This window comes from Lepidochelys kempii, chromosome 1 (genome assembly GCF_965140265.1).
Source record: "Lepidochelys kempii isolate rLepKem1 chromosome 1, rLepKem1.hap2, whole genome shotgun sequence".
NCBI classification, from domain to species: Eukaryota; Metazoa; Chordata; order Testudines; family Cheloniidae; genus Lepidochelys; species Lepidochelys kempii.
The window spans coordinates 284,450,803-284,476,209 of NC_133256.1; the positions used below are offsets into that span (position 1 = coordinate 284,450,803).

Sequence of the window (25,407 nt, forward strand, 5' to 3'; positions counted from 1 at the left end):
TTAATAACATTCATATAAGGAGGTCTGCAAATTCTTTAGTTGTATGGTAAACGTGTATATTATTTCTTGCATTAACATTTGCAGAAGCAAATTTTTTCTATTAAAATTTTCCACATCTAAAAACCTCTGGGGCATTAGAACATATATGCTCATTCAACCCTGTTGAATACCTTCTTGACATCAAGGCAGAGGGCAAGAATGGGGATGCCAGAGTTCTGAGCAGTATGCAAACAACTAAGAGCACCAGCTGATGCTCTGTTCTAAAGAAACTTCAGGGTGAATAAGATAAGTGACACTAGCAAACACTATGGACAAATATCTTAGTCCTGGCAAATCAGTGATAATGGTAGTTACATTTAGCTATGATACTTAAAAACAGATTTTCCTTTCTTGGGTGTAACAGATATGAATGGCAATCTTATTGTTGGGATTAGTATTTCACATGATTTCCCTTCACTTCGTACTTCAGAGGAAAATTACAGTATGCTATAAGGCATGATTCTGTAGAACTCAGATGTGAATCCATTATGATTTAGGCACTTCCAAAATGAAAGCACTCTGATTAGTTCCTTCAAACCCTCATGTGATACAGGAATACTGAGTTTCACGTAATCATTTGGCTTTTACCTAGGTAGTCGATGCCTTTAAGAACTGTTGAACTAGTACATCCTCATAGCTGACAGGGGAGCTAGAGACCCTTGTAAAATTGAAGAGGATTTTAATATCCTGAGTTTTAAGGATTGTTTCATTTTTAGCTTTAATTAAAAAAATAAGGTATGCATTCTCCATTTGCTTCAAATGACGGGTTAACAGTCTCACATTTTTCTCCCCAGATTAAGGTGAAATAATGCATACCCTACTTTTCCAGTATGTACAAACGCTTTTGTGCGCTGCTATGTCAAAACCTTATTTTCTAGGATTTTGTATTTTGTAAATATCTTGATGATGCCTGCAACAGCTGGTTTTTTTTAAGTATAGCATAGCATTTGGAAAAGGTGAACCTTAACGAAGTATGTGAATATTTGTAACTCAAATTTCAAAAGAACTAAGGCTTCTTCCAGTAAGAGTGAGGCCAAGTAAGAGAGCAGAGCTATGACTCAGAACTGAATTGAAACCTCAGTGAAATTACAGGAAAACTTTAGTACTGGTTTGGGATATTCACAGTTTAGATGCTCTGCAGGGACAGCCTTCTGTGCTTCAACGGAACCTCACTGATTCTAGAGCACAGGACTCTGCCTCACGGAGCAGAACTTTTTCCAGCAAAGTAAGTCATAATTAGGTAAAGAATGAATTCATACAGTATGCAAGTAATGTGCACTGTACATTTTTAATCACCTCACTAAATAAAAATCTATGGTAACGGAAAGATAAAGTGCCACCACCAGCAGGAAAGAAGATCTGCAGAAGGCAACCGAGGCAATTCAGAGTTTAAACAGCAACAAACCGCCAGTACCATCAGAAGTTGGATGAAAGCGTGGAAGAAATTGTTGCTTGATTCTCCAATATTGTCATTCAATTTTGGGGATTAAAACATATCCATACACCAGAGGATGGAGGAAAAGCCTGTCCTATAATGTATATTTTTATGCATAAATAAAACAATTGCTATTAAACTAGTGCTATGAGTGAGTAGGGAAAAGTTGTAGCTTTTTGTATTAATAAAATGAATGTAGCATTGTCACATGATCAGCTATGCATCCTTTAAGGCAGCAATAGAATTAGCTTGGCTACCCACCCTAAACATGATAATATTTTTAGGGTTAAAAAAAAAAAAGGATGAGAGAGTTAGCACCAACATTCAGCAGTTCATAACTACTCTAGCCTAAGGACTGGGTTAATGAGGCTCACACAAATCATGCCAGACTATAAAGTTAAACATAAATAAATACTAAACCTGGCTATCCTAAAGAAAACTTTGCTTTGGTAAAAAGTTTCTAAGAGCTTTTAACCTTTTAATTACTCTTTTGATGGAACTTCTGTTATTTCAAGGGTTTCAGAAAGTAATTCCTATTGTAAATCAGAAACCAAAGTAAGAGTCACCTTCTGAACAGGAAATTACCACACTGTATGAAACAAGAAACTGAATCTCTTCACACCTTTATCTGACAGGCACAACCCAGTTGGAACAAACAAAAGAATCATGGTTTTCTTTTCCTCAAAGAGTTCACTTTTGCCAATGATCTTCTTTCAGCTGATAGTAGCTTTTCTGTACAAGCCCTTATCACTCCATCTTCTGTCTGCTACACAGCTGTTTAAAGTTCCTACTGGCCTCTGTCATTCTTTTTTTATTTTAATTCTGTCACCAGATACCAGTCTTTTATACAGACCACATAACCCTATGGTTTTCTTCTTCAGCTTCTTCTTCCCCACCTCAGGGAAAGAGATTCTCAACAAAGAATGAGAGATACTGTCGTTTTATTTAGAAACCATGCTGAAAATTTCAGTTTCTCTCAAAGCAACAAAAAACCCCTTGTTTGCCTGCCTTGTCACGTTTTAGCCCAGAATACCTATAGAATAATGAGATTTAGCAAGATATTTTTTATGTTTAGAAGGGGGAAAAATTTAATGTAGTCATTAGACCAGAGTTTTCTCATGACTTTTACGAAGATCAAAAGAAAGAAGAATAACCTTAAAAGCATATGTTTGAGATATTTTACGCTGTCTCTGGTCGATACAGAAAAAGGTCACTGAAGGAGGTAACAATTATTAAATAACCAATTCTTAAGATTGCTTTACACTAGCATCTGTAATAAACTTTTTGAAAACACAGAATCCAAATGTTGTCCAAGACAGACATAAAAATGCATGGGCAATAATATTGCCCAGCATTATGTATATATAATTGAAACTCAGAGAGATGTCATTTTATGTTGGAAATCATTAAAAAAAAATCAGTTTTTTAAATTTTTTGTCGGAATTTAGTGTATGCAAAAGATATTGAGTTAACTACACTGGAGGCTTCTCTTTATACACAGAACAGGGCTATAGCATAACCTGAGACAGTTGAAGTTTTTCCACAATACCCCCTCTCAATATATCTCAACTCTGACCTAAGCCAGTCTATAGCACAGTCTATATGTCCTCTGAGTCCTCATCCTCTCTGCAGACTCCCAATGAGGTTGCTAATTAGTGCAAACTGTGGTAATGGTTTTTGTGATACTAAATATTTGAATTTTTCTAGTGCCTTCCACACAAAGGACTTCAAAAATGTACAAAGATTAATTATGCTTCCAACACCTTGGTGAAGAGGATGGGCTTTACACCAATTTTTCAGATGGGAAAAACTGAAGCACCGAGAAGTTGCAGTCTGAGTTTTCACATGTCCCCAGACGTAAGGCACCTAAGATGTTGAGTGCCCAGCCCCGGCTATCTTGATGTCTTAAGTTCAGCGCCCAAAATTAGTCAATGCTTTTGAAACTTTAGACTTCAGTTTCTTGTCCAGGTCACAATGGATGTTTGTTTCTAATCTGGAAATAGAATCTTTATCTACTGACCCCCACTCCTGTGTTACCACCAAGACTATCCTTTCTTACTTGTCTACTGGGAACTACCGTAAGACGACTCATAGCACTTCACACAAGTCACTAAACAGCCAGCTAATGGTAACTTTTGGTCTTTGGACCTGGGCATTAGTTCTGATAAAATGGAGGCTCAGAGACAAGGCTAATATGGTACAGCCAAGTCATATAAGTGTGGGGACCTGTTTGCCTCGTGTGATTCAAGTATATTACACAAAAGGGAATTAAAGATGAATTAATAGTGTTCTCAGTGTTGTAAACAAAAATTAATTATAATGTCACTTAGAGATTTAAAAAATATATTAAAGGTGTTCTTCAGGAAACCTTAATGATGAGAAATATCAGCAGTGTTCAAGAAAGCAATTTCTATTTCCAATTTTCCTTGACCGAACAGTAAGTATCACAGTGCAGTGAATCTTTGCTCAGACTTTGAACCAGCTTAAAGTACTGTAAAGCAATTGTCACATGAAGTCACTTCTGATGTTTAATTGAAGACTATAGTATTGTAGTTAAATGAATTCAAAGGGAGTTGGGAAGAAAAAGTTGACCAAATATACTATCTGATAACAACATTATCTTATAAATTAGTTACATTAACAACATAATATAGTGTAGTATATCAAGTATACTTACAGAGACTGAAGACTGCGCAAGTTCTGGAGTGCTTCAGTGGGAACCTGCTCTAACTGATTATTCTGCAGCATTCTACATTAAAATCCAGAAACAATGTAAGAAAAGGAAATGTTTTTACTTTACAGACTTTAGGCCAAAATTTTGCTCTCTGACATTCATGAAACTCCAGGAATGGGACTGTATGGGTATTATGGGGAGCAGATTCTGACTTTAACAAATTAAGATATAATTTACAGAGATATCTAAAAATTACTAAACCACATTTAAAACCCACATTTTGCATTCTTTCATTAGTCGATTTGTCTTCTCAAGGTGAGCAAATACCTGCAGCATGAACTAGCTGTATTAATAGTAGCATGCTAGCTAAGGGATGGATTTTGAAAAGCATCTGAGGCAGTTCAGAGAACAAAGTCCCCCTGGCTTTCAATGCGACTTGTGCTCCTAACTCTTTTCAGGTGCTTATAAACCTGGCTCCCCCTCAGAAACTCCCTTCTCGTTTCTTACTCCAGCTTTTATTATGTGCAGTATTATACTTCTCAAATGCACAAGTTTTTAATCAAAAATAAACACAAAAAAGGCAGAGAATATCCTTTAACTGTTTTTTTTATAACCCGAGCTTATCCTGAACTGATTACACCCATGAGGATACAAGATTTAGATATGAACGTAGAGCTGTATTTAAATTATGCCTCATTTACAGTAATTAATCTATCCAGTTTGCCCCTCAAAAAGCTAAAAGAAAAATTATCCTCAGTTTTATCCAATCATTAAAAACGCCTCTGAAGCTTTTAGACTTGAATTCAGAACTTTTGTGGACAGTTAAAGAAACTATTAACAGGAACAATTTTTGTCTTTTATATTGCACGGTGTCATTTAGTCGATGAGCAAGCTGTTTTAGAACCATTTGTGTTTAGGACATTTTCCATATGATAAAGCAAAGATATACAAATGGTAATATGTATCTTCATTCCATCTGAATCTCTCACAATGAACTGATCAAAATATACAATTTACTTGATCAAATCTTTACGCTAATTAGTTCCCTGGAGCATTTAGGAAATCAGAAATATATCAAACAACACACAGTTTACTTACAGCACTTTAAGACTGAAAAGGCCGGCAAATGCTCCCCTGGGAATGTATGTCAAGCCATTTCCTGCAAGACGTCTGCAGGGTTTAAAAAAAAAAAAAAGGTAAATACATTTCTCTTCATGTGGAATTAATTTGCTCGTTAAAAAGCAACATGAGTATGTTTGAACCACTGATGCCAAAGGCAGTTGTTTAGGAGCCTTGTTTTGTCATCATTAATATACTGTTAAAAAAAATTCTGTAACTGTGTAGTCAACTTACTGGCAGCTGTGCTGCAGAGACAAATGCACTTTCACTATAAATCAAGTTTAGGGTTTACAATGCACATCTAATTGTTCATACTGTTCTTTTTAAAGAGTAAACAATGTCTAATACTAAAATATAATAGACTGACTACCAGTGGTATTATGGAACATTCTGGCTCATATTTTTAGAACTGTGCATGCATAATGTGTGCTCATTTTAATGCAATTGTGCACACAATCACAGTACATGCACAGATTAATGACCATGGCTCATTTACCATGACTGCACATGAAGTAATGGGACATGCATCTTTTCCCCAGGCACACATTTATAAAAATCATTTCTATAGCACCTTCCCTTTTCGAGGGGACTGGGGGTGGGGCTGATGTCTTACAAACTTAAATAAATAAACATCACAAATGCATTTGTGAGGTCTTCTGTTTTTCCAAAAGGAAATACATTCTTCAGAAAGTGTGTAGAATAAAGAAATCCCATATTTGATGTGAAATAATGGATCTATCGTTCATATATGGCCCCCTGCAATATGGTATCTGAGTATCTCACAATTTTTGAAGTATTTATCCCCACAACATCCCTGAGAGGTAAAAAGTACAGATGGGCAACTGAGCCTTAAGACAGGCTAAGTATCTTGTCCAGTATCACACACTTGAATTTGTGGGGGTGCAGGCATTTGAACACAGCTCTTCAAAGACTCAAGCTAGAGCCCTAACCCACTGGACCACCCTTCCTCTCAACAGAGCAGGTAAAAGAGAACACTGTAACAAGGACTTAACCAATGTTGCAATATGAGTCAGTACCAAAGACTCCCATCCAAATAGGCTCTCCTGAGGTTCATACTTTCTGCGTGAAGTGAAATATTCCCTGTGGTAAAGCTTTAAGTGGAAAACCACACCTGTTTAACAGCTCCTGAATAAAGATTCCAGCTGTTCAGAGGAGGGAGGGGACTGTGAAAGATGGACCATGCCTATTTCATTGGAACACTATGCACCTTTACAGTTGCGTTTCAGTAGGTAGTACTTATTTTTCCAGTTTCAGACCCTCATTAGACCTTTTGGTGCCGAATTGTACATTTAGTATCTTGTACTATTTTGAAGTGCAGTAGCTTAAAACAATTTTTTGAAACAAACAAACAAAAAAGTTTAGGAGGATAACTCTATTAATATACATTCTGTGCCTATTTGGAGGAAATTAAGGGTGAGTTTAGTTGCTTTTTGGAACATATTTGAGTTGATTATAATTGGCCCAAGATTTTCTCGGTCAAAGTTTTTTTTGCAGAATTCTCTCTAGGAGAAAATGAACCAGAGTAATTTGTCATTTTTCATACAAAGGTTTCATGGCCAGCAGGATGAATATTTTAGTCTAATCTGACTTCTTAGGCCAAAGAACTTCACCTTCTGCATCAGGACCATGACTTTTAGAAAAACATCTAGCCCTGACTTAAAAACAGCAAGGGAGAAAGAATCTACCATATCCCTAGGTAATTTTTTTCAATGATTAATTATCCGCACTATTAAAAATGTGTACCTGTTTCTAGTCTGAATTTGTCTAACTTCAGCTTCCAACCACTACATCACATTATACTTTTGTTCTTCTAGATCTGTGGTAGGCAACCTGTAGCCCGCACACAGCACGTGAGGGTAATCTACTGGCGGGCCGCGAGACAGTTTGTTTACATTGACTGTCCGCAGGCACGGCTGCCTGCAGCTCCCACTGGCCGCGATTCGCTGTTCGCCACCCCTGCGCCACTTCCCGCAGCTCCCATTGGCGGGAACATGGCCACTGGGAGCTGCGTGCGGCCGTGCCTGCGGACAGTCAATGTAAACAAACTGTCTCATGGCCCACCAGCGGATTACCCTGACAAGCCAGGTGCAGCCCGTGGGGCACAGGTTGCCCACCCCTGTTCTAGATTAAAGAGCCCTCACGATCAGAAATATCTTCCTCATAAAGGTCCTTGTAAAACCTGATCAAGTCACCTCTTAACCTTCTCTTGATAAATTAAATAGATTGGGCTTCTTTAGGCTCTCACTGTACAGCAGAAAGAAAAGGAGTACTTGTGGCACCTTAGAGACTAACCAATTTATTTGAGCATGAGCTTTCGTGAGCTACAGCTCACTTCATCGGCTGTTACTCTGAAAACTGTACAGCAGGTTTTCCAAACCTCAAATAATTTTTGTAGCCTCTTCTGAACCATTTCTAGTTTGTCAACTTCCTTTCTGAAGTGTGGACACCAGAAGTGGACTCAGGATTGTATTAATGATCTCACTAATGCTGTATACAGATATAATACCACTTCCCTATTCCACCCCTGCTTCTGCAGCCAAGGATCACATTCATCCTATTCGCTACCACATCAGACAGGGAGCTCATGTTCAACTGGTTATCTACTATGACCCCTAAATATTTTTCAAAGTCACTGCTTTCCAGAGGAGGTACAGTCCTTCCTCTTATAATTGTGGTCTACATTCTATGTTCCTAAATGTATATCCTTGCATTTGGCGGTGTTAAAATACATGTTTGTTCAAATGAGTACACCTTTCCAAGCAATCCAGGTCAGTTTGCATAATTGTCCCCATCATTATTTACCGTTCCACTAATTTTTGTGTCTTTTGCAAACTTTACCAGCAATTATTTAATATTTTCTTCCAGATTATTGTTACAGACATAGAAAACATTGGGCTAAGAACAGATCCCTCCAGGATCCCACTAGAAAGATCCCCCATTGCATGAGGATTCCCCATTTAGAATCACTTTTTGAGATCTATCAGTTTTAATCCATTTGATATGGGATACATTGATTAAGTATAGTGCTAATTTTTAATCAGAATGTCACGTGGGACCAATAGAAGTGTTAAGTATATTATGTCAACACAGTTACTTTTATCAAGCAAACCTGTGATCACAGCAGAAATACAATATCAAGGTCGTTGGACAATACTTATTTTTCATAAAAAGATGTTGAGTAGAATTAATTATATTACCATCTTCTAATTTTTTACTGATTGTGTCTATACCAGCCTTTCCATGATTTTGCCAGGGATTGATGTCAGGCTAACCGACCTACAGTTTCCCAGGTCATCCCATTTATCCTTTTTAAATACTGGCAAAACATTAGCTTTTTTCCAGTCCTCTGGAACTTTCCCAAAGTTCCAAGATTTGTTTAAAATCAACAATACTGGTTTAGCGAGATCCTTGGCCAATTCTTTTAACACTCTTGGGTGAAAATTATCTGGTCAGTTCTGTAGGACATGCTGCAAATTTGGTTGCTCTATTCTTGACAAGTTTTTTAATGCTTTTCCACTTGCTATTTCTATCCTACCCTAATCTGGGCACTAAAGGGAAATCAATTCTCTTGTTGATATCACCGGTAGCTAATCTGTAGGATATTGGGTTTATTCTTCTCTCAGATGTCGTTCATGTGGTCTATATTTAAATTTGTACGGTTGTATGGTTTTTGAAAGATGCATGCATATTTTGCAATTTTAAATAACATATGACTGCATTTGCACACTTATGGTATGTTTTCTCAGAGAGTCCACAATGAATTTCCATGTGTAGTTAGAATTTTTGTATGTTTCAGCACTGAAGCCAGTGAGTGTATTGTTTCTGGGTTTTGTTTCCCATTACATTAAGTCATTCAAGGGAAGCTTTACATCAGTTGGACTTTGGATGGACTTTGATTAATGATCTGAAACTGAATGGGTAAATCATAGAATCATAGACTTTAAGGTCAGAAAGGACCATTATGATTGTCTAGCCCGACCTCCTGCACAACGCAGACCACAGAATCTCACCCCCACACTCCTGTAACAAACCCCTAACCTATGTCTGAGCTATTGAAGTTCTCAAATCGTGGTTTAAAGACTTTAAATACCTCCCTCCCCTACAGAGCTGAGGATGGATTGATTGTCTGCCTCCATGGTGGTGCATTTAGTTAATGATTTCTGAAAGGGGGAATGAGTTCGTTCATAGTCCTTACATAACCAAAGATCTGGCCTCCGTTGTTTGTATGTTTTAAATTTAAATTTCAGAAAAATTGAATTTTGTTTTAGTTCCCACAGTTCCATGATTTATTGTTTCAGAAATATTACACTAAACAAAAAGAAGACTGAAATATATGACTTCTCCATAATAAAAAGGCAATTAAAAGGAAAGAAGTTACTGCATTTATTTATTTTTGGAGGCTATTGGTTTAGAATCCCATTTCAGAATCTTACAAATAAAGAACCAGTACTACAATAACTTACACCTCTGTGGCATAATTTTACTCACATGACTAGTCTCACACATCTCAATGGGGCTACTCACACAAGTAACCTTCTGCACATGTGTACCTGTAACCTTCTGCTTAAGTAACCTTCTGCTTAAATTTTTGTAGAAGTATGGGTTGAGCTTGTACACTCTGTATATGTCTACAGTGCAACCCCAGGTAGAAATGCCTACACTAGCATGGCAAAATATAGCAGTGTAGATGTGGTGGCAGGGGCTTCATTGCAGGTTGTACAAGCACACTGGGGATCTACTCGTATTGCTGGAACTTGTGTGTTGACTGTGCACTGCTATTTTTAGTCATGCTAGTGCAGGTATGTCTATCCAAGCTGCAGTCACACCTCAGATTGCAGTGTATATATACCCTAAAATGCTGATTTAAAAAAAAAATCTGTAGAAAACACTAACCTGATAGAAGTGTACATTCCTGCAATTCTGTACTGTTTCAATACAGTTCTGCAAAACTAGCAATCTCCGCTCAGGAAAGGAGTTACAGTGGAATAGGTGAGATAACAGCAGGTGAGGTTTAAGGTCTATTGTCAGAGCTAGATAAAAAGATTTGTTTGGTATCTGCTTGGACTATTCCTTGTACATTTATCCTTTTGTACACTTTACTCTTTCTGCAGGGACACAGCCATGGGAGATGGTGGTTACTGATGCTAGAGTGAGAACATTCCAGGTTCTGAAAAGTGGGTCTTTTGCTTTTGTTTAATTGGTAAAACATCTTTGGAAACTTCAGTAAACAAATAGAAACTTCTGCAGTTTTATTCCTGTCTGTCACAGATGATTAATGCTACCACTTTATTAAAAGCAAACAAAATTCAGTGTAATTACGCTACTATTGCCAATATTTTGGCATAAAGTGGGGCCCTTTTATAGTTGAAGAATTTTGGTCTCCCAGCACAAAAACTTGCAGCATTCTGAGCAACCTTATGTTCACTCCTAGCAGATTGCAGCTTCTAGTAAAAACAGCTCCTCTTCACTCTCCACTGTGAGCGCTGCAGCAGGACCATCCCAGGTCCTCATAACTTCCTGCTGGGAGTAGTAGAATCGAGGTCAAAAGACAGCAAGCCATCCCTTTATGGGAATTGTGGCAGATTTTCTTCTCTTCTCAGGTAAGGCCCAGCCCTGCAAAATTTTGAGCCCTTTTGAGAAGTGCTGAGGATCCTCAACTCCCTTTAGAGACAATGGAAGTTGAGGATGCTCATCATTTCTTGGAAGAGCTCAGCACCATGCAGGACCAAGCCTTTGGAGCAGAAGTAGAAGGGAAGGCTTCGTAAAGGAGCATTTACCCAACACTAATCTGATAGATGATAACTGTGTATTTTGATAGGATTAGCATAGTGGAATCTTCTTGTATTGGAATGAACAAAGAGGTTCTGAAGGTGCTGAAATCACTAGGAGTTAAGGGCACATAGCATTTTGCTGGAGGAGCTCAACACACTGCAGGATCAAGCATTGTAGAAATTGTCACTATTAAAGGAGTGAAAGTCCACTGAAATGCACGGAAGTAATTCTGGACTTTCAACTTGCCTCAGCGGAAGTGGAGGTCATTATAATCCTGTTGTATTATTATTTGGCTGTTAAAATATAAGAGCAACAGACAGACTGGATGTGTCTGTTCACAGAAATGCCAGTGCATGTTCTTTTGTACAGACCAGGTTCCAGCTATTTTCATGAAAGATTTCCAATAGCTTGCTTTGTACTGTATTTATTCACTCCAGATTGTATTTGCATACGCCATATTGCAACATACTGCAGTATGCAAGCATGTTTGCAACTTGCAATCCTTCTTTGGCTGTCCAAATGTATGTGTTCCTTGAACTACTAGCACTGCCTTTAGCTCTTTCCGTCCCTGAATTTTAAATTCCATCTGCTAACTGATTTACTGACATCATCCAGGGGATAAGAGAGTAGGGAAGAACATGTGCCAAGGCTACTGCGATCATGGAATAGGCCATATTTTTCTTTAAAAAAAGGAAGAAGATGAACAGGTTACCAGAATTAATGTCTTAGCTGAATCAGTTTTGAAAGCTATCCATTTTCTCTTGAGAAGGGTGGTTTGACTCCTTTAATGCTAAATTATATACTGTAACTAATGGAATCTCCCAGATTGGTAACTGAGAGGAAACAGTAGAGAAGAACCTTAGGCTACGGCAAAAAGATATTTGGTTCTGTAAACAAAAAAGTATTAAGGGCCCTGATTCGGCAAGGTATTTAAAACATGAACCTAACTTTAAGCATTGGAGCTGTCTCATGGATATCAGGTACTGGCATTCCTAAGTATCTTGCTGAATAGGGCGTAAAACATTAACAGTTATTCTAATTAATGGTAATTCCTTGCTGTACACAAATATAAAATCTACAAAACTTTACTAAAGCATTGATAATCAGCATATTGGTCTGTGTCTCTGGTGTTTGGGACCGGAGGTAATGGAGAGTGTCTAGGTAATTCAGTTTTGTTGTTTTATTTGCAAGCTTCTGATCCCCCTGTCCATCTATCAAAATTGTTTAGACTACTTAATAAAGGTTCAGAGTGAAATTCTGGCCCCACTGAATTCAGTGAAAAAACTCCAATTGACTTCAATAGGGCAGGATTTTATTTTCCTTATTTAAATCAATCAATTAATTCTCTCTTCTATTGATACCAACACTGAAACATTTATATTCTCTTGTAGTACAAAACAGATGTTACAGTGGGTCTGGGGGAAAAAAGTGTAAATATTAGGTATTACAGCAAACTTGAGATTTCTAATTTGTTTTCTAAAATGACTGATTCTAGATGTAAAAAAAAATTGTTCATACTTCAGGCAGAATTTGCTGATCTTGTTTTTTCTGCTTCTGTCTTGTTTCCTGCAAACTTTAGGGTAATTAATCACCAAAGGCATTATATTTCATTATATTTTAACTATTGATGATGCAAAACCTTTTCTTGCTTCTCAAAGTAAGAAAGATAGCTTTGTCAATATGGATAACCGGTCTGATATTAATCCGACAGACTATTAGATTGAGACAGCTGCCTGTAATTTAATATCTATTTAATGATTATTCCTAGGCCAATATCAGTAACAATATTTAATGTGTGAGATTAAAACCATATGGCTGATATTTTCTCTAAATTTGCTTTCCTTCAAGATGTTTTTGAAGATTTATCTTTCTAGACAAAAAGTTATGAACTGTTGATAATGATTATCATCATCTCTCTTTTTATTTCATTTTGTCTCATTATGAATTAATCACATAATTATTATGAAGTGATAGATAACATAAGAAAGGACAATAACGTGGCCTGAAATTCTATGTCATCAAGAAGCTGATTTACACTGAGCTCCTGGAACCTAATGTTTAAAACATGCTCCTTCCTTGCAAAAAAAAAAAAGAAAAAAAAGAAAAAGGGGGGGTGGGGCAAGAGTTAGTTGTGTTGCACACATATTCATAGCTACTGTGTTCTTTACTCCACTTACATTTGAGTTGAAAATTCAAATACAGCATGTTTCACTGGGGCTTAAGGCCCCAAAATGGCTTTTAAAATACACGTGCCAAATTCAAAGCTGGTGTAATTGGAGAAGGTCCATTGACTTCGAGCAGTAGGGATGGGAGGAATATATGATCAGAACACTACACCATGTTTGATCTTGATCTGGCCTTGATCATTGATGTCTGCCGGTTAAGGAACTGGCTCAAAATGTACTATTACTCCCTCCTTCTACAGAGGGGAGGGAATTTCTCTGCACCTGCATTGATAAGACCACTGAAGATAATGGTCTCATGTTTTGCTAAGCTGACCAAGGCCAGTACTGAGGACAAACTCTGTTTTGCTTTTAACACTATAGAGCCCTGCTCTTTTCAGATGGTTCTAACTCTGGAACTCTGCTAGAACAGAAGCCATGTAGCTTCCTCCAAAGCAGACAGCAACACCAATTGTGAGGAGTACCTGAGTACTCTCAAGTAAACATCATAATTCTTTCTACCCCAAGCTCTAAACTCATCTCCTACTCATCTCGCACAGACCTAGGAAACAAGAGATTCAAGTTTACTTTTATATTTGGGCAGTATTATTACTAACCCCCCAGGCCAGCCAATAATCTCAGAATTGCTGGAACTTCTTATTCTAAGTTTAACATTTCCATGAAACTGGAACAATAAATGCTAAATCAGATTGATCCAAATCCTGAGTTTTGGTTCTAATTTGTTGGGCTAGCCCTACAAAGTGTACTTCAGATTTCTAAGCACCTATGGTTTTCATCCCTGGTGGCAGTATCACCAGTAAGGGAATAATGTATAATGTTAACAGTAGTATAAGTACATTGAAATGTGGTGTACTGTTATGAAGATAATTGGACAGAAAAGCGTGGCAATTGTTTTTGTCATTTCTGTGCTATGCGCTAAACGTGGAGACTGTGTAGGGCCAAGATTCTGGTGCTTTGTAGTTGTTATTGCACACTGATGAGTGGCAAAATGAAGCCACATTGAGGGCATATAAGAGATCTTACCACTGGCACTGCCTCCAGCATGAATGGTGTGTATGCACTTGTGTTCTGAAGTTCAAAAAAACCCCAAGCTTGTGAAATGACGCTTTTTGGATGCCTTTTGCCAAATTTCCAGGCTTGTGAATGTGTGAGATGTAAACATGACTTTGGCTGAATTAACAGATAATTGTTTGACAACTACAAGAATGTGGAAAATTGCACTATTTAAGTATAAAAAATATTCACCTGCCACTGTGCATCCTAATCAGACAACAATCCTGCCGTCCACATACTATATACACTCCCACTGACATAGAAGGAAGTTAGATCTGTGAACACACTGCAGTACTGGGTCCAGGGCTGGCCCACAACATTTTGGCACCTGACGTGGGGAGCTCAAATGACGCCCCCATTCCTCTCGCTTGGGCCAAAACTTTGAAAGGTCTCAGTTCTGCCTTCTTCCTGTTCTACTCCTCTCATGGTACTGCTCTGCTATCTACCCCAATAATGGAGAACTAATAACTTAAAATGCCTTGTTCAAAAATTTTAAGTAACACTTAACTTTCAAATGTCTGAACAGCACATGTAACTTTTCTTGTCTGCATAGGAAACACTGGCATTTTTATCTGTTTGAATAATCAAAGTGGTGCTTTCCGTGCCTTCTTGGTTGCAAAGGTTTGAACTGCTTCCTGAAGGTCCACAGTCTGGGCCAGCTCATGCTCTATTGAGATGGTTGCAATACAATACATTTCATCTGATCTCCGTATCCCTTCCTTACAGGGTACCTACACTAGAAACCCAACTCATGATCACATAATGAGGTGCAACCTCATAGCCTAACTCTGCTTTCATATTTGTGTTAACTAAGCCACAACCTGCTGTGGGGAAGGCAACTCCCACCCCCCCCCCTTTTGGCCATTCTGGTGGTGGGGGGAAAAATTGCTTTCTAGTCCCCTGAGAAAGTAGAAATTAGCATAATGCCGACAGCAGAGCATGTCATAACTCGGTATTTAACTATGTCCATGGGGGGCAGGGTGGGTGTTCTTTTACCTGGATCAGGTAGAACAACGCTTTTCCTGCACCTGCATGGGCCTAAATAGTCTCCCTTCTCTTCTGGTCACTTGGGGGGGGGGGGCGGGGAAGGGGGCGGGGCAGAGTACAGCGATGGGTCAGTGTTTCTCTCTGGGTGTCTAGGCCTTAAAGGGGCCACACCCCTTTTCCTAAAAGCCAGACAATGCATCTCACCTCTTAAAGTACAGTGAGGTCATGATCTCTGTTGGTTGCAACAACTAAAAAGCCTTCCTTGTGGCTAATTATAGCCTCTATCTCTTAGTTGCTATTGCAATCCACTTCTTTGAGACAATTTCTAGGTAACTGAAGCTGTCAAAGAAATCACATGTTCTAGATATTAGTACTAACCGGATACCCAAAGTCTGACCAATAGTAAAAGCTTCTACAGCCATATAAATAAGAAAACAAAGAAAGAAGAAGTGGGACTGCTGAACACTGAGGATGGAGTGGAGGTCAAGGATAATCTAGGCATGGCCCAATTTCTAAACAAATACTTTGCCTCAGTCCTGAATAAGCTAAAGGGAGGATCTTAGAAATAATGGTAGCAAGACAAATGGGAATGAGGATATGGAGGTAGATATTACCATATCTGAGGTAGAAGCGAAACTCAAACAGCTTAATGGGACTAAATCGGGGGGCCTAGATAATATTCATCCAAGAATATTAAAGGAATTGGCACATGAAATTGCAAGCCCATTAGCAAGAATTTTTAATGAATCTGTAAACTCAGGGGTTGTACTGTATGATTAGAGAATTGCTAACACAGTTCCTATTTTTAAGAAAGGAAAAAAAAGTGATCCATGCAACTACAGGCCTGTTAGTTTGATATCTGTAGCATGCAAGGTCTTGTAAAAAATTTTGAAGGAGAAAGTAGTTAAGGACATTGAGGTCAGTGGTAATTGGAACAAAATACAACATGGTTTTACAAAAGGTAGATAGTGCGAAATCAACTTGAGTTCCTTCTTTGAGAAAGTAACAGATTTTTTAGACAAAGGAAACGCAGTGGATCTAATTTACCTAGATTTCAGTAAGGCATTTGATACCGTGCCACATGGGGAATTGTTAGTTAAATTGGAAAAGATGGGGATCAATATGAAAATTGAAAGATGGATAAGGAATTGGTTAACAGGGAGACTACAGCGGGTCCTACTGAAAGGTGAACTGTCAGGCTGGAGGGAGGTTACCAGTGGAGTTCCTCAGGGATCAGTTTTGGGACCAATCTTATTTAATCTTTTTATTACTGACCTCGGCACAAAAAGTGGGAGTGTGCTAATAAAGTTTGCAGATGATACAAAGCTGGGAGGTATTGCAAATTTAGAGAAGGACCGGGAAATCATACAGGAAGATTTGGATGACCTTGTAAACTGGAGTAATAGTAATAGGATGAAATTTAGTAGTGAGAAGTGTAAGGTCATGCATTTAGGGATTAATAACAAGAATTTTAGTTATAAGCTGGGGACGCATCAATTAGAAGTAACGGAGGAGGAGAAGGACCTTGGAGTATTGGTTGATCATAGGATGACTATGAGCCGACAATGTGATATAGCCGTGAAAAAAGCTAATGCGGTCTTGGGATGCATCAGACGAGGTATGTCCAGTAGAGATAAGGAGGTTTTAGTACCATTATACAAGGCACTGGTGAGACCTCACCTGGAATATGGTGTGCAGTTCTGGTCTCCCATGTTTAAGAAGGATGAATTCAAACTGGAACAGGTACAGAGAAGGGCTACTAGGATGATCCGAGGAATGGAAAACTTGTCTTATGAAAGGAGACTCAAGGAGCTTGGCTTGTTTAGCCTAATCAAAAGAAGGTTGAGGGGAGATATGTTTGCTCTCTATAAATACATCAGAGGGATAAATACCGGGGAGGGAGAGGAATTATTTAAGCTCAATACCAATGTGGACACAAGAACAAATGGATACAAACTGGTCATTGGGAAGTTTAGACTTGAAATTAGACAAAGGAAGCAGTGGGGGGCAAAAGACCTATCTGGCTTTAAGATTAAACTCGATACGTTTATGGAGGAGATGGTATGATGGGATAACATGATTTTGGCAATTAATTGATCTTTAAATATTTATGGTAAATAGGCCCAGTGGCCTGTGATGGGATGTTAGATGGGGTGGGATCTGAGTTACTACAGAGAATTCTTTCCTGGGTATCTGGCTGGTGAATCTTGCCCATATGCTCAGGGTTTAGCTGATCACCATATTTGGGGTCGGGAAGGAATTTTCCTCTAGGGCAGATTGGAAGAGGCCCTGGAGGTTTTTCACCTTCCTCTGTAGCATGGGGCACGGGTCACGTGCTGGAGGATTCTCTGCTCCTTGAAGTCTTTAAACCACAATTTGAGGACTTCAGTAGCTCAGACATAGGTGAGAGCTTTTTCGCAGGAGTGGGTGGGTGATTCTGTGGCCTGCGTTGTGCAGGAGGTCGGACTAGATGATCATAATGGTCCCTTGTGACCTTGGTATCTATGAATCTGTGACCCCTGCCAGAAAATCAAGGTGGGCCATTTCCAGCACAAATCCAGGTTCTCACTCTCCTGCTGGTAATAGCTTATCCAAAGTGACCACTCTCCCTACAATGTGCATGATAATCAAGGTGGATTTGTGCTGGAAATGGCCCACCTTGATTTTCATACACATTGTAAGGAGAGTGGTCACTTTGGATAAGCTATTACCAGCAGGAGAGTGAGTTTGTGTGTGTGGTTTTTGGAGGGGTGTGTGTGAGAAAACCTGGATTTGTGCTGGAAATGGCCCAACTTGATGATCACTTTAGATAAGCTATTACCAGCAGGAGAGTGGGGTGGGAGGAAGTATTGTTTCATGGTCTCTGTGTATATAATGTCTTCTGCAGTTTCCACAGTATGCATCTGATGAAGTGAGCTGTAGCTCACGAAAGCTTATGCTCAAATAAATTGGTTAGTCTCTAAGGTGCCACAACTACTTCTTTTCTTTTTGCGAATACAGACTAACACGGCTGTTACTCTGAAACCATTCCAACAACAGTGGCTTGTCAGTGTAGACTACTCCTGGAACAGTATGAGCCATTCTGTTTTAGTCAGGCACTCGCTCCATTGTTTCTCTTTTTGTTCCCCGCCTTGTCGTTGTCAATAGAATAGCCAAAGGGGCAGTTCTGGAGGGTGCCAATCTGGCATGTCTATATGGAAGAATTTCTTTTTTATTGTTAAATTTTCGTGGTGTCATAGTGACACAAATATTTATTTAGTGTGTGCATCTTCAGTGGCATGATGCAGTTCTTCTAGGCCACCGTTGAACCTAGTCAGCCGGCATTTCTCGACAATATGCGTCATCATCTGTGTTGCGCCACAGTTGCACAAAGGGAGTCATGAAGGCCCCAGCGATACTGGTTTGCTGTGCAGAGACCTTGCCCAGTCTGGAACCTGTTCAACAGTGACCACTGGTGACAGGCCAGGTTAAAACCGGGAAGGCAGATTGTGGGGTCGGCGACAAGGGACTGGTTGGGGATCACAGCAGACATCCATTCCTCTCAGAATGTTTCGGCCCTAACATCCTGGCGTGACAGATGAGACCATAATGGGCGATGTGATGGCAAAAGTGCAGCTGGTGGTTTAAAAAGGTCATTGTGCAGTGGCAGGCTTGGGTTGGCACGTACTTTCTCCAATAACTTGTCAGTGGCAACCTCTTGTCTGATATGAGGAGGAGCAATATTGCTTAGAACTGGAAGCCATGGGAGAGGAGTTGGACATAGGGTGCAGGAGAGGATACGGATGGTGGCATGTAACTGCATATCCATCTTACATCAGCTAATTTTGCCATGTCCCAGTTTAAAGTGGCATCAAGCTCGTGAAATGTCCATGACAGTGGAAAATTACAACAATAGTAGGTTAGTTCTAGAATCATTAGGCCAGCTTGATAGATGATTTGAATTGGAGTTAATATTTGCTTTTGTAACTTTCATAATTATACTTCGATTGCTTGATGTGAATCTTCATCTTATAGTTCATTATGAATAATGACTAGCACATTCATTTCTAGTGAGTCAGATTCAATGTATGCATAAAAACTACAAAAAAAGAAAATCTACCTCAATTTCTGCCAAATAGTCCACATTATTATTTGAGCCAATACCTCTCTACTACTTTTATTGAAGTATGGTTAATTTAAAAATGACTGTTGTGCTCTCCTGGGCAAGGACTTTTAGTGCCTCTTTGTCTGTATTAAAACAAGGTTGTGGAGACATTGCCCTACGTTGTCAACAAAGTCTGTCTTATGGAGTTTACGATGTGTCATTGGCTGTTTGCCTGCCTGGTGGCAGATATGTCTCATCAATAAACATTACAAATTAAACCCAACAGTATATTCTAAATTGTTCACATCTTTCTATGTAGGGTTATTAAAAGTGAAATCAAATTCCCAGACTACAAGGAGTAGAACATGTGATCATACATGCAGTGTTACAATTGTATATGAGAGACAATAAGTTATTTTCAATGAAAATTACTGAGAAACATACAGGCTGATAGAAATTACTTATGCTGCTGTAAAGCAGGAGTAAGTCCATTGAAATCAGTGTTGTAAAAGCTGTAAAACTGACACATATGGTAGATCACAACCAGAACTATATGGTTAGAGACCTGTAGACTGTATTTGTTCATTTTTTCCTCTTTTTGCTTGGCATATTGATTGCAGTTTTCTTTGTTTGTTTTTTTAAAAACACACATGCCTTAAGTGTTTTTAAGTCTTCACATTTTCATATTGTGGGAAAGGTATTTGGCATTTAGGGGCTTGTCCAAAGCTCACTGAAGTAAATGAAAAATAAACAGGGGTTACCTGTACTGTACTTTTATCTGCCGGGTAGTCCCAGACATCTAATAATAAAGTCCTTCTTTTGGTATAGCTGGACAATGACTGCCCTGCATTGAAAGCAGAGGAGCTGTTGTCCAGGCTTGCCGGAGGAAGGCAGTAGTGCTTTATGCCAGGGGGGGAGGAGGACAAGGTCAGAAACTGCTGCAAAAAGATGGTGTTGGTCAGCTTTGCAGCACTGACTCAGCCTCTTGGAATTAAGGACAGAAGGCTTAAAGGTGAAAGCTCTGGCTTTGGAAACCCCATTCTCCACGCAGCAGGCAAGGTGGCATCCACTCTCTCTCCCCTTGAGGTGTGATTAGCAGGTGGGATTTGAACCTGCTGTGGGCATTGTGCTAGTCACTCCGTTTTAGAGTGGCTAGGAAGGAATTTTTTCCCTCACCACCATATTGGCTTCAGTGGAGTGTTTTTTCCCTCCACCTTCCCCACAGTGGGTGTTAGGGAACACCTATTACAGTGAGCACAAAAGGTGTGGTAGGTTATATGTCACAACTTACTTGGGAAGTGTGGGGCAGATGCCTCCATAGGGAAGGCATCTGGTGACCAGATAAGTGGTCTGGTAAAGGACTTAAAAAGGAGGTGCTGATTAAAGGAATGGAATGGTGTGGGGTTTGGGGCTCCTATGGTTGGAACAGCAGGGAGCCAACCCCCCTTTCTTATAGCCCACTTTACCCCTCCTACAACGGACGGTGGATGCTAAAGTCCTGGCAATGGATTTGCTGCAGGAACCTGGATTGAAAAAGCGGGGGAGCGGATAAAAGCCTCCTGGGTAATTACAGAATAAACATGGGGTTACCTGCACTGTACACTTTTATCTGCCGGGTAGTCCCAGACATCTAATAATAAAGTTGTGCCCTGATTAAATCCACATCAAGTGTCCTTCTTTCAGTATAGCTGGACAATCATGCTTTCCAGTTACTTAAATACAAGTAATTCTCAGTAGTGCCCACAATGGGCTTGGTGCTCTAATAGCAAGGGAGGGAAGCAGCATGGTGTGGTACAGCAGGCCCTACGCTGGTAGTTAGGAGACCTGGGTTCTGTTCCTGGATCTGCCAGTAAGTTTTTTTTCTTCTGAGAAGGATGTTAATAAATTGGAGAGAGTTCTCTGGAGAGCCATAAGAATGATTAAAGAGTTAGGAAACTTGCCTCATAATGATAGATTCAAGGAACTCAGTCTATTTAGTTTAACAAAGAGAAGGTTAAGGGGTGACTTGATTGCAGTCTATAAGTACCTACATGGAGAACAAATATTTAATAATGGGCTTTTCAATCTACCAGAGAAGGTTATAACACAATCCAATGGCTGAAAGTTGAAGCTATACAAATTCAGACTGGAAATAAAGCGTACATTTTTAATGGTGAGTAATTAAACACTGGAACAATTTACTAAGGGTCATGGTGGGTTCTCCATCATTGACAATTTTAAAGTCAAGACTGGATATTTTTCTAAAAGATCCGCTCTTGGAATTATCTTGGGGAAGTTCTATGGCCTGTGCTATGCAGGAGGTCAGACTAGACGATCACAGTAGTCTCTTCTCGTCATGGAATCTATGAATTTATGAAAATTAAGCATGTCTGTCCCTGCCCCAAAGAGTTTCTAATCCAGATTTTCAAAGGTATAAGTGTCAGTTAGGTGCGCAACTCCCACTCAAAGTCAATGGGAATTGGGCATCTAACTCCCATTTACACCTTTGAAGATCTCTCCCCCAAAAGACAAAACAAATAGAATGAGAGAAGAGAGGAAAGGGGAACAATAAACAAGATGAACAAGTGGTGATTGGTCATGTCCTGATAATTTAGGGTGTAATTTTCTTTAACACAAAGGTCCCTTTGTACTACTCCAGCAGTGTGCAGGGGCCTTAAAGTAAATGAGAATCAGGGTCCACATACGTTCCTGATTTTGTTTTGAATTTGTGTAATTTTGTATTTCATTACAATAATAAAATATATTTTTAAAGGCATTTGTGCCTGAAATCTTATGCTTTTCATTGTACATTTTGAATATCATGAAGACAAAATGTCTCAAAGCACACAGAAGTCACACACTAAATTCTTCAATAACTGTGATAATACAGTGGGCAGCCTGAAAAACTTCTGAGATGATGGTAAGCCTCTTCAAGTTTTTTTTTTTAAAGTAATACAGGCTTCAATAAATTGCTTTGCACCTGCATGCAGGTTAGAATTAAATTTAAGGTGCCTTTGTATTGTTATTTTGCAAATGGATGTCATTTGAAACTGTCTTACTCTGAAATCATTTTGGAAAAAAAAAAGTAATAGAACATCCCTTGGGGTTTGTATCCCCCACCCCTTAGCCTGTTTTGCTAAAAGCACCTGCCTTAAGTTGCTGAATAATAGCAGTGTACTAAAAATCACTTGGACCTTTGCCTGTCTGCAGCCTACTTTGTTTAGGAAGAACAATTTTTTCAGTATATGAAAGGAAACTAGATATGTCTCATTCAACAGTGTTCTAACTAGTTCTGGCATCACTACAGGCTTTCTTCCTTAGTCTTTATAGAGACATTCATTCAGTAAATAAAACAGTTTCAGGCAGTATTTTGAAGTTTTGCTCACCATGTCAATATTTACATACAGTTGTCCATCTTATCCTTTTAAGACACCAGCCTAGGTAATGATGCACCAAAAAATTTCATTTTTAGCCTAGCAACAGATATAACATTCAGACCTTTCTTACATCTTAAGGTAATGTATTGCTACATTAATACTAAGAGACATTCTGGAACAAATTTTACCTCAGTTTACATCCTGCGCAACCCCACTGAGATCAGTAAGTGGGCCTCAGGCTACGTCTATGCTACAGGTTTGAGGTGTGATTCCCAGTTTGCATACACATACTTGTGGTAACTTGATAAGAGTGCGTGCAAATATAAATAGTAGCATAGTACCAGTAGCACGAGCAGCAATGGTACAGCTTAGCTGTGCCGAGTACATACCCAGGCAATTTGGATGGGTTTGTGCTTGGTATGGCTAAGCTGTGTGGCTGCTGCCTGTGCTACTGTGGCTACGCTACTATTTGTACTCACACTAGTTCTCATTGATTCGAGTTACCATGAGTCTCGTCTACACAAGCAGGGAATCACCCTCCCCCAGGCCATAGTGTAGATGTAGCCTCAGTTCTATAGGTGTAAAGCCACAGTGTTATTCTGAATTTACACTGGTGTATTGGACATCAGAATCTTGCACATACTTAGGTTGCAAATGGTGTAAATCAGTGGAGAATAGCCCTCTGATAATAAGGCAGCTGACGAAACCAATGGGGCAAACGTACTTTAGTGACAGCTCCCCCTCAGACATTTAAGCAAAAAATTAGGCCCGAAACAATTAGAGAAAGACAATGCTTACAAACATTTTGGGGCACATTTCCCCTCCAGAACACAGATTAATCTCAAATTTTCACGCTTTAGTTAATCAAAACTTTAGGTTAATAAAAGAACCAATTATGTCCCTCATGGCTACACTGAGAGAAGATCTGCTCCTGCGGAGTTTCTAAGGGCTTGTCTACACTTACTGGGGGATCGATGAGCGGCGATCAATGCACCGGCGGTCTATTTAGCCAGTCTAGTGAAGGCCTGCTAAATCAATGGCAGAACACTCTCCTGGTGACTCCTGTACTCCTCTGGCGCAAGAAGAGTAGGGGGAGTTGATGGCAGAGCGTCTCCTGTTGGCATCACGTAGTGTGGACCCTGCGGGAACCATGTTGATTTGAGTTGTGCTATTCACGTAACTCAAATTGCGTAACTTAGATCAAATTTCCTCTGTAGTGCAGACAGGGCCTAAGCTCTGCTTTAGTGGAGAGTCAGGATCCAGCCCTGAGGCACAAGATGAATAACTAATAATAGAATGTACATTCAATCATAGGTCTTTGTTTTGGTTCTAATATAGTTGGTTTAATTTCCTTATTGAACAAAATCTCAACATATTTTGGGTGGTGATGTGTGACGCAGGATTTCTCAGAACAAGAAACATTGCAGAGTGATATGTTGGGTACGCGACACATACACCCTCCCTGCCACAACCTTAGCATGTTGCATCTCCTTTCCCTCCTCTTATCCAACAGCACACAGCAGGCTCCTCCTCTGCTGCATCCCCTGTCAAACACACAGGTGCGCACGCACACACCTACCCCTCTGACACCTACAAAATGCTACTGATACTTTTCCTACATTCTCATCTCTTTTTCTGCTTCCTGCCAATACACGACAGGCTCCATATTTTTTCTCCTTCTGTGTCCCTTCTCTTATGCAGATTACTGCAATCCCAACACACTGTAACTTTCCTACCCAGCCAATGTCCCTTGCAGAGATGCATACTGACACTTAAATAAAAGATCTCATTTGCTATCCCAAGCTGCAGATAAGAACTGCTTCTTTTTAATGCTATAAGGTCTACAGTAGCAGATTCTTCTACTTTCTGCGTCACTTCCTATGTGATGGGCAGCAGGGCTCTGTAAACATTCTTAGCTCTGTTTACAGGTTTGTCTAAAAGGACTCTTGTACTTAATTTACTGAACAGTTGAAAGTGTTGAAAAGAACACTTTGAGCATAGTGACTTCCTCTACATAGTATCTAATCCAAAGCCTGCTGAAGCCAATGGAAAGACACCTACTGACTTCAATGAGCTTTTTGAATCAGGCTCATAATGAGGTATCCAGTATGAACGTTTTCAGTGCCAAACAAATAATAAGTAAATACATTTGATGACCTCAGTGCCACAATTGTAGGGTTTCAAAGAGAGTGTGGGGCCGTTATTGGGATATATTTGAATATAAATATTTAACTTTTTATAGCTTGGCTAAGAGAATCAGAAAATGATAATAGTATAAATAGCTGAACAGTGTTAGCAGTGAGGAGGCAGTAGAATTATTTAGTTTGGGACAAAGGGTAATGGTAAGAAATTAAGAAGGAAAATGTTGGAAAAGTCTTCTGTCAGTGAATGAAATGCACTAATATTGCAGAATAATCTCCCAAAGAGTAATGGAAGCCCCAGTGTTCAGAGCATTGAAATTCAGCCTGGAGTGGGAATAATCCTGTATTAGTAAGGATCTAAACTAGATGAGCTAATATGCCATTTACATGTCTAACTTCTTTGATACAATAACCCTTCATGCTGAATTGTCTTCTTAACCAGATATATTACAAGATGTTATTTATTTTTATAACATGTTACTGTAAGACTCATGCAGGAGACTAGTTTTGCAAAGGATCCTTGAGAATTTTGATGTCCCAATG

General features: G+C 39.3%; 1 protein-coding gene across 3 annotated transcripts in view; it reads right to left on the reverse strand.

The window, feature by feature from the left end:
- Positions 1 to 25,407, reverse strand: part of LGR5 (leucine rich repeat containing G protein-coupled receptor 5) — a 127,079-nt gene that overhangs the window by 43,157 nt on the left and 58,515 nt on the right. For 2 of the 3 annotated variants that reach the window (XM_073327781.1, XM_073327778.1), the window contains exons 3-4: positions 5,247 to 5,318; positions 4,152 to 4,223 (exon numbers count right to left, since the gene is read on the reverse strand). The exons of the other annotated variant lie outside the window; for it this stretch is intronic. In XM_073327781.1, coding sequence (XP_073183882.1) covers positions 4,152 to 4,223; positions 5,247 to 5,318 — 144 coding nt within the window. The remainder of the gene's footprint in view (positions 1 to 4,151; positions 4,224 to 5,246; positions 5,319 to 25,407) is intronic. 3 annotated transcript variants of the gene reach the window in all.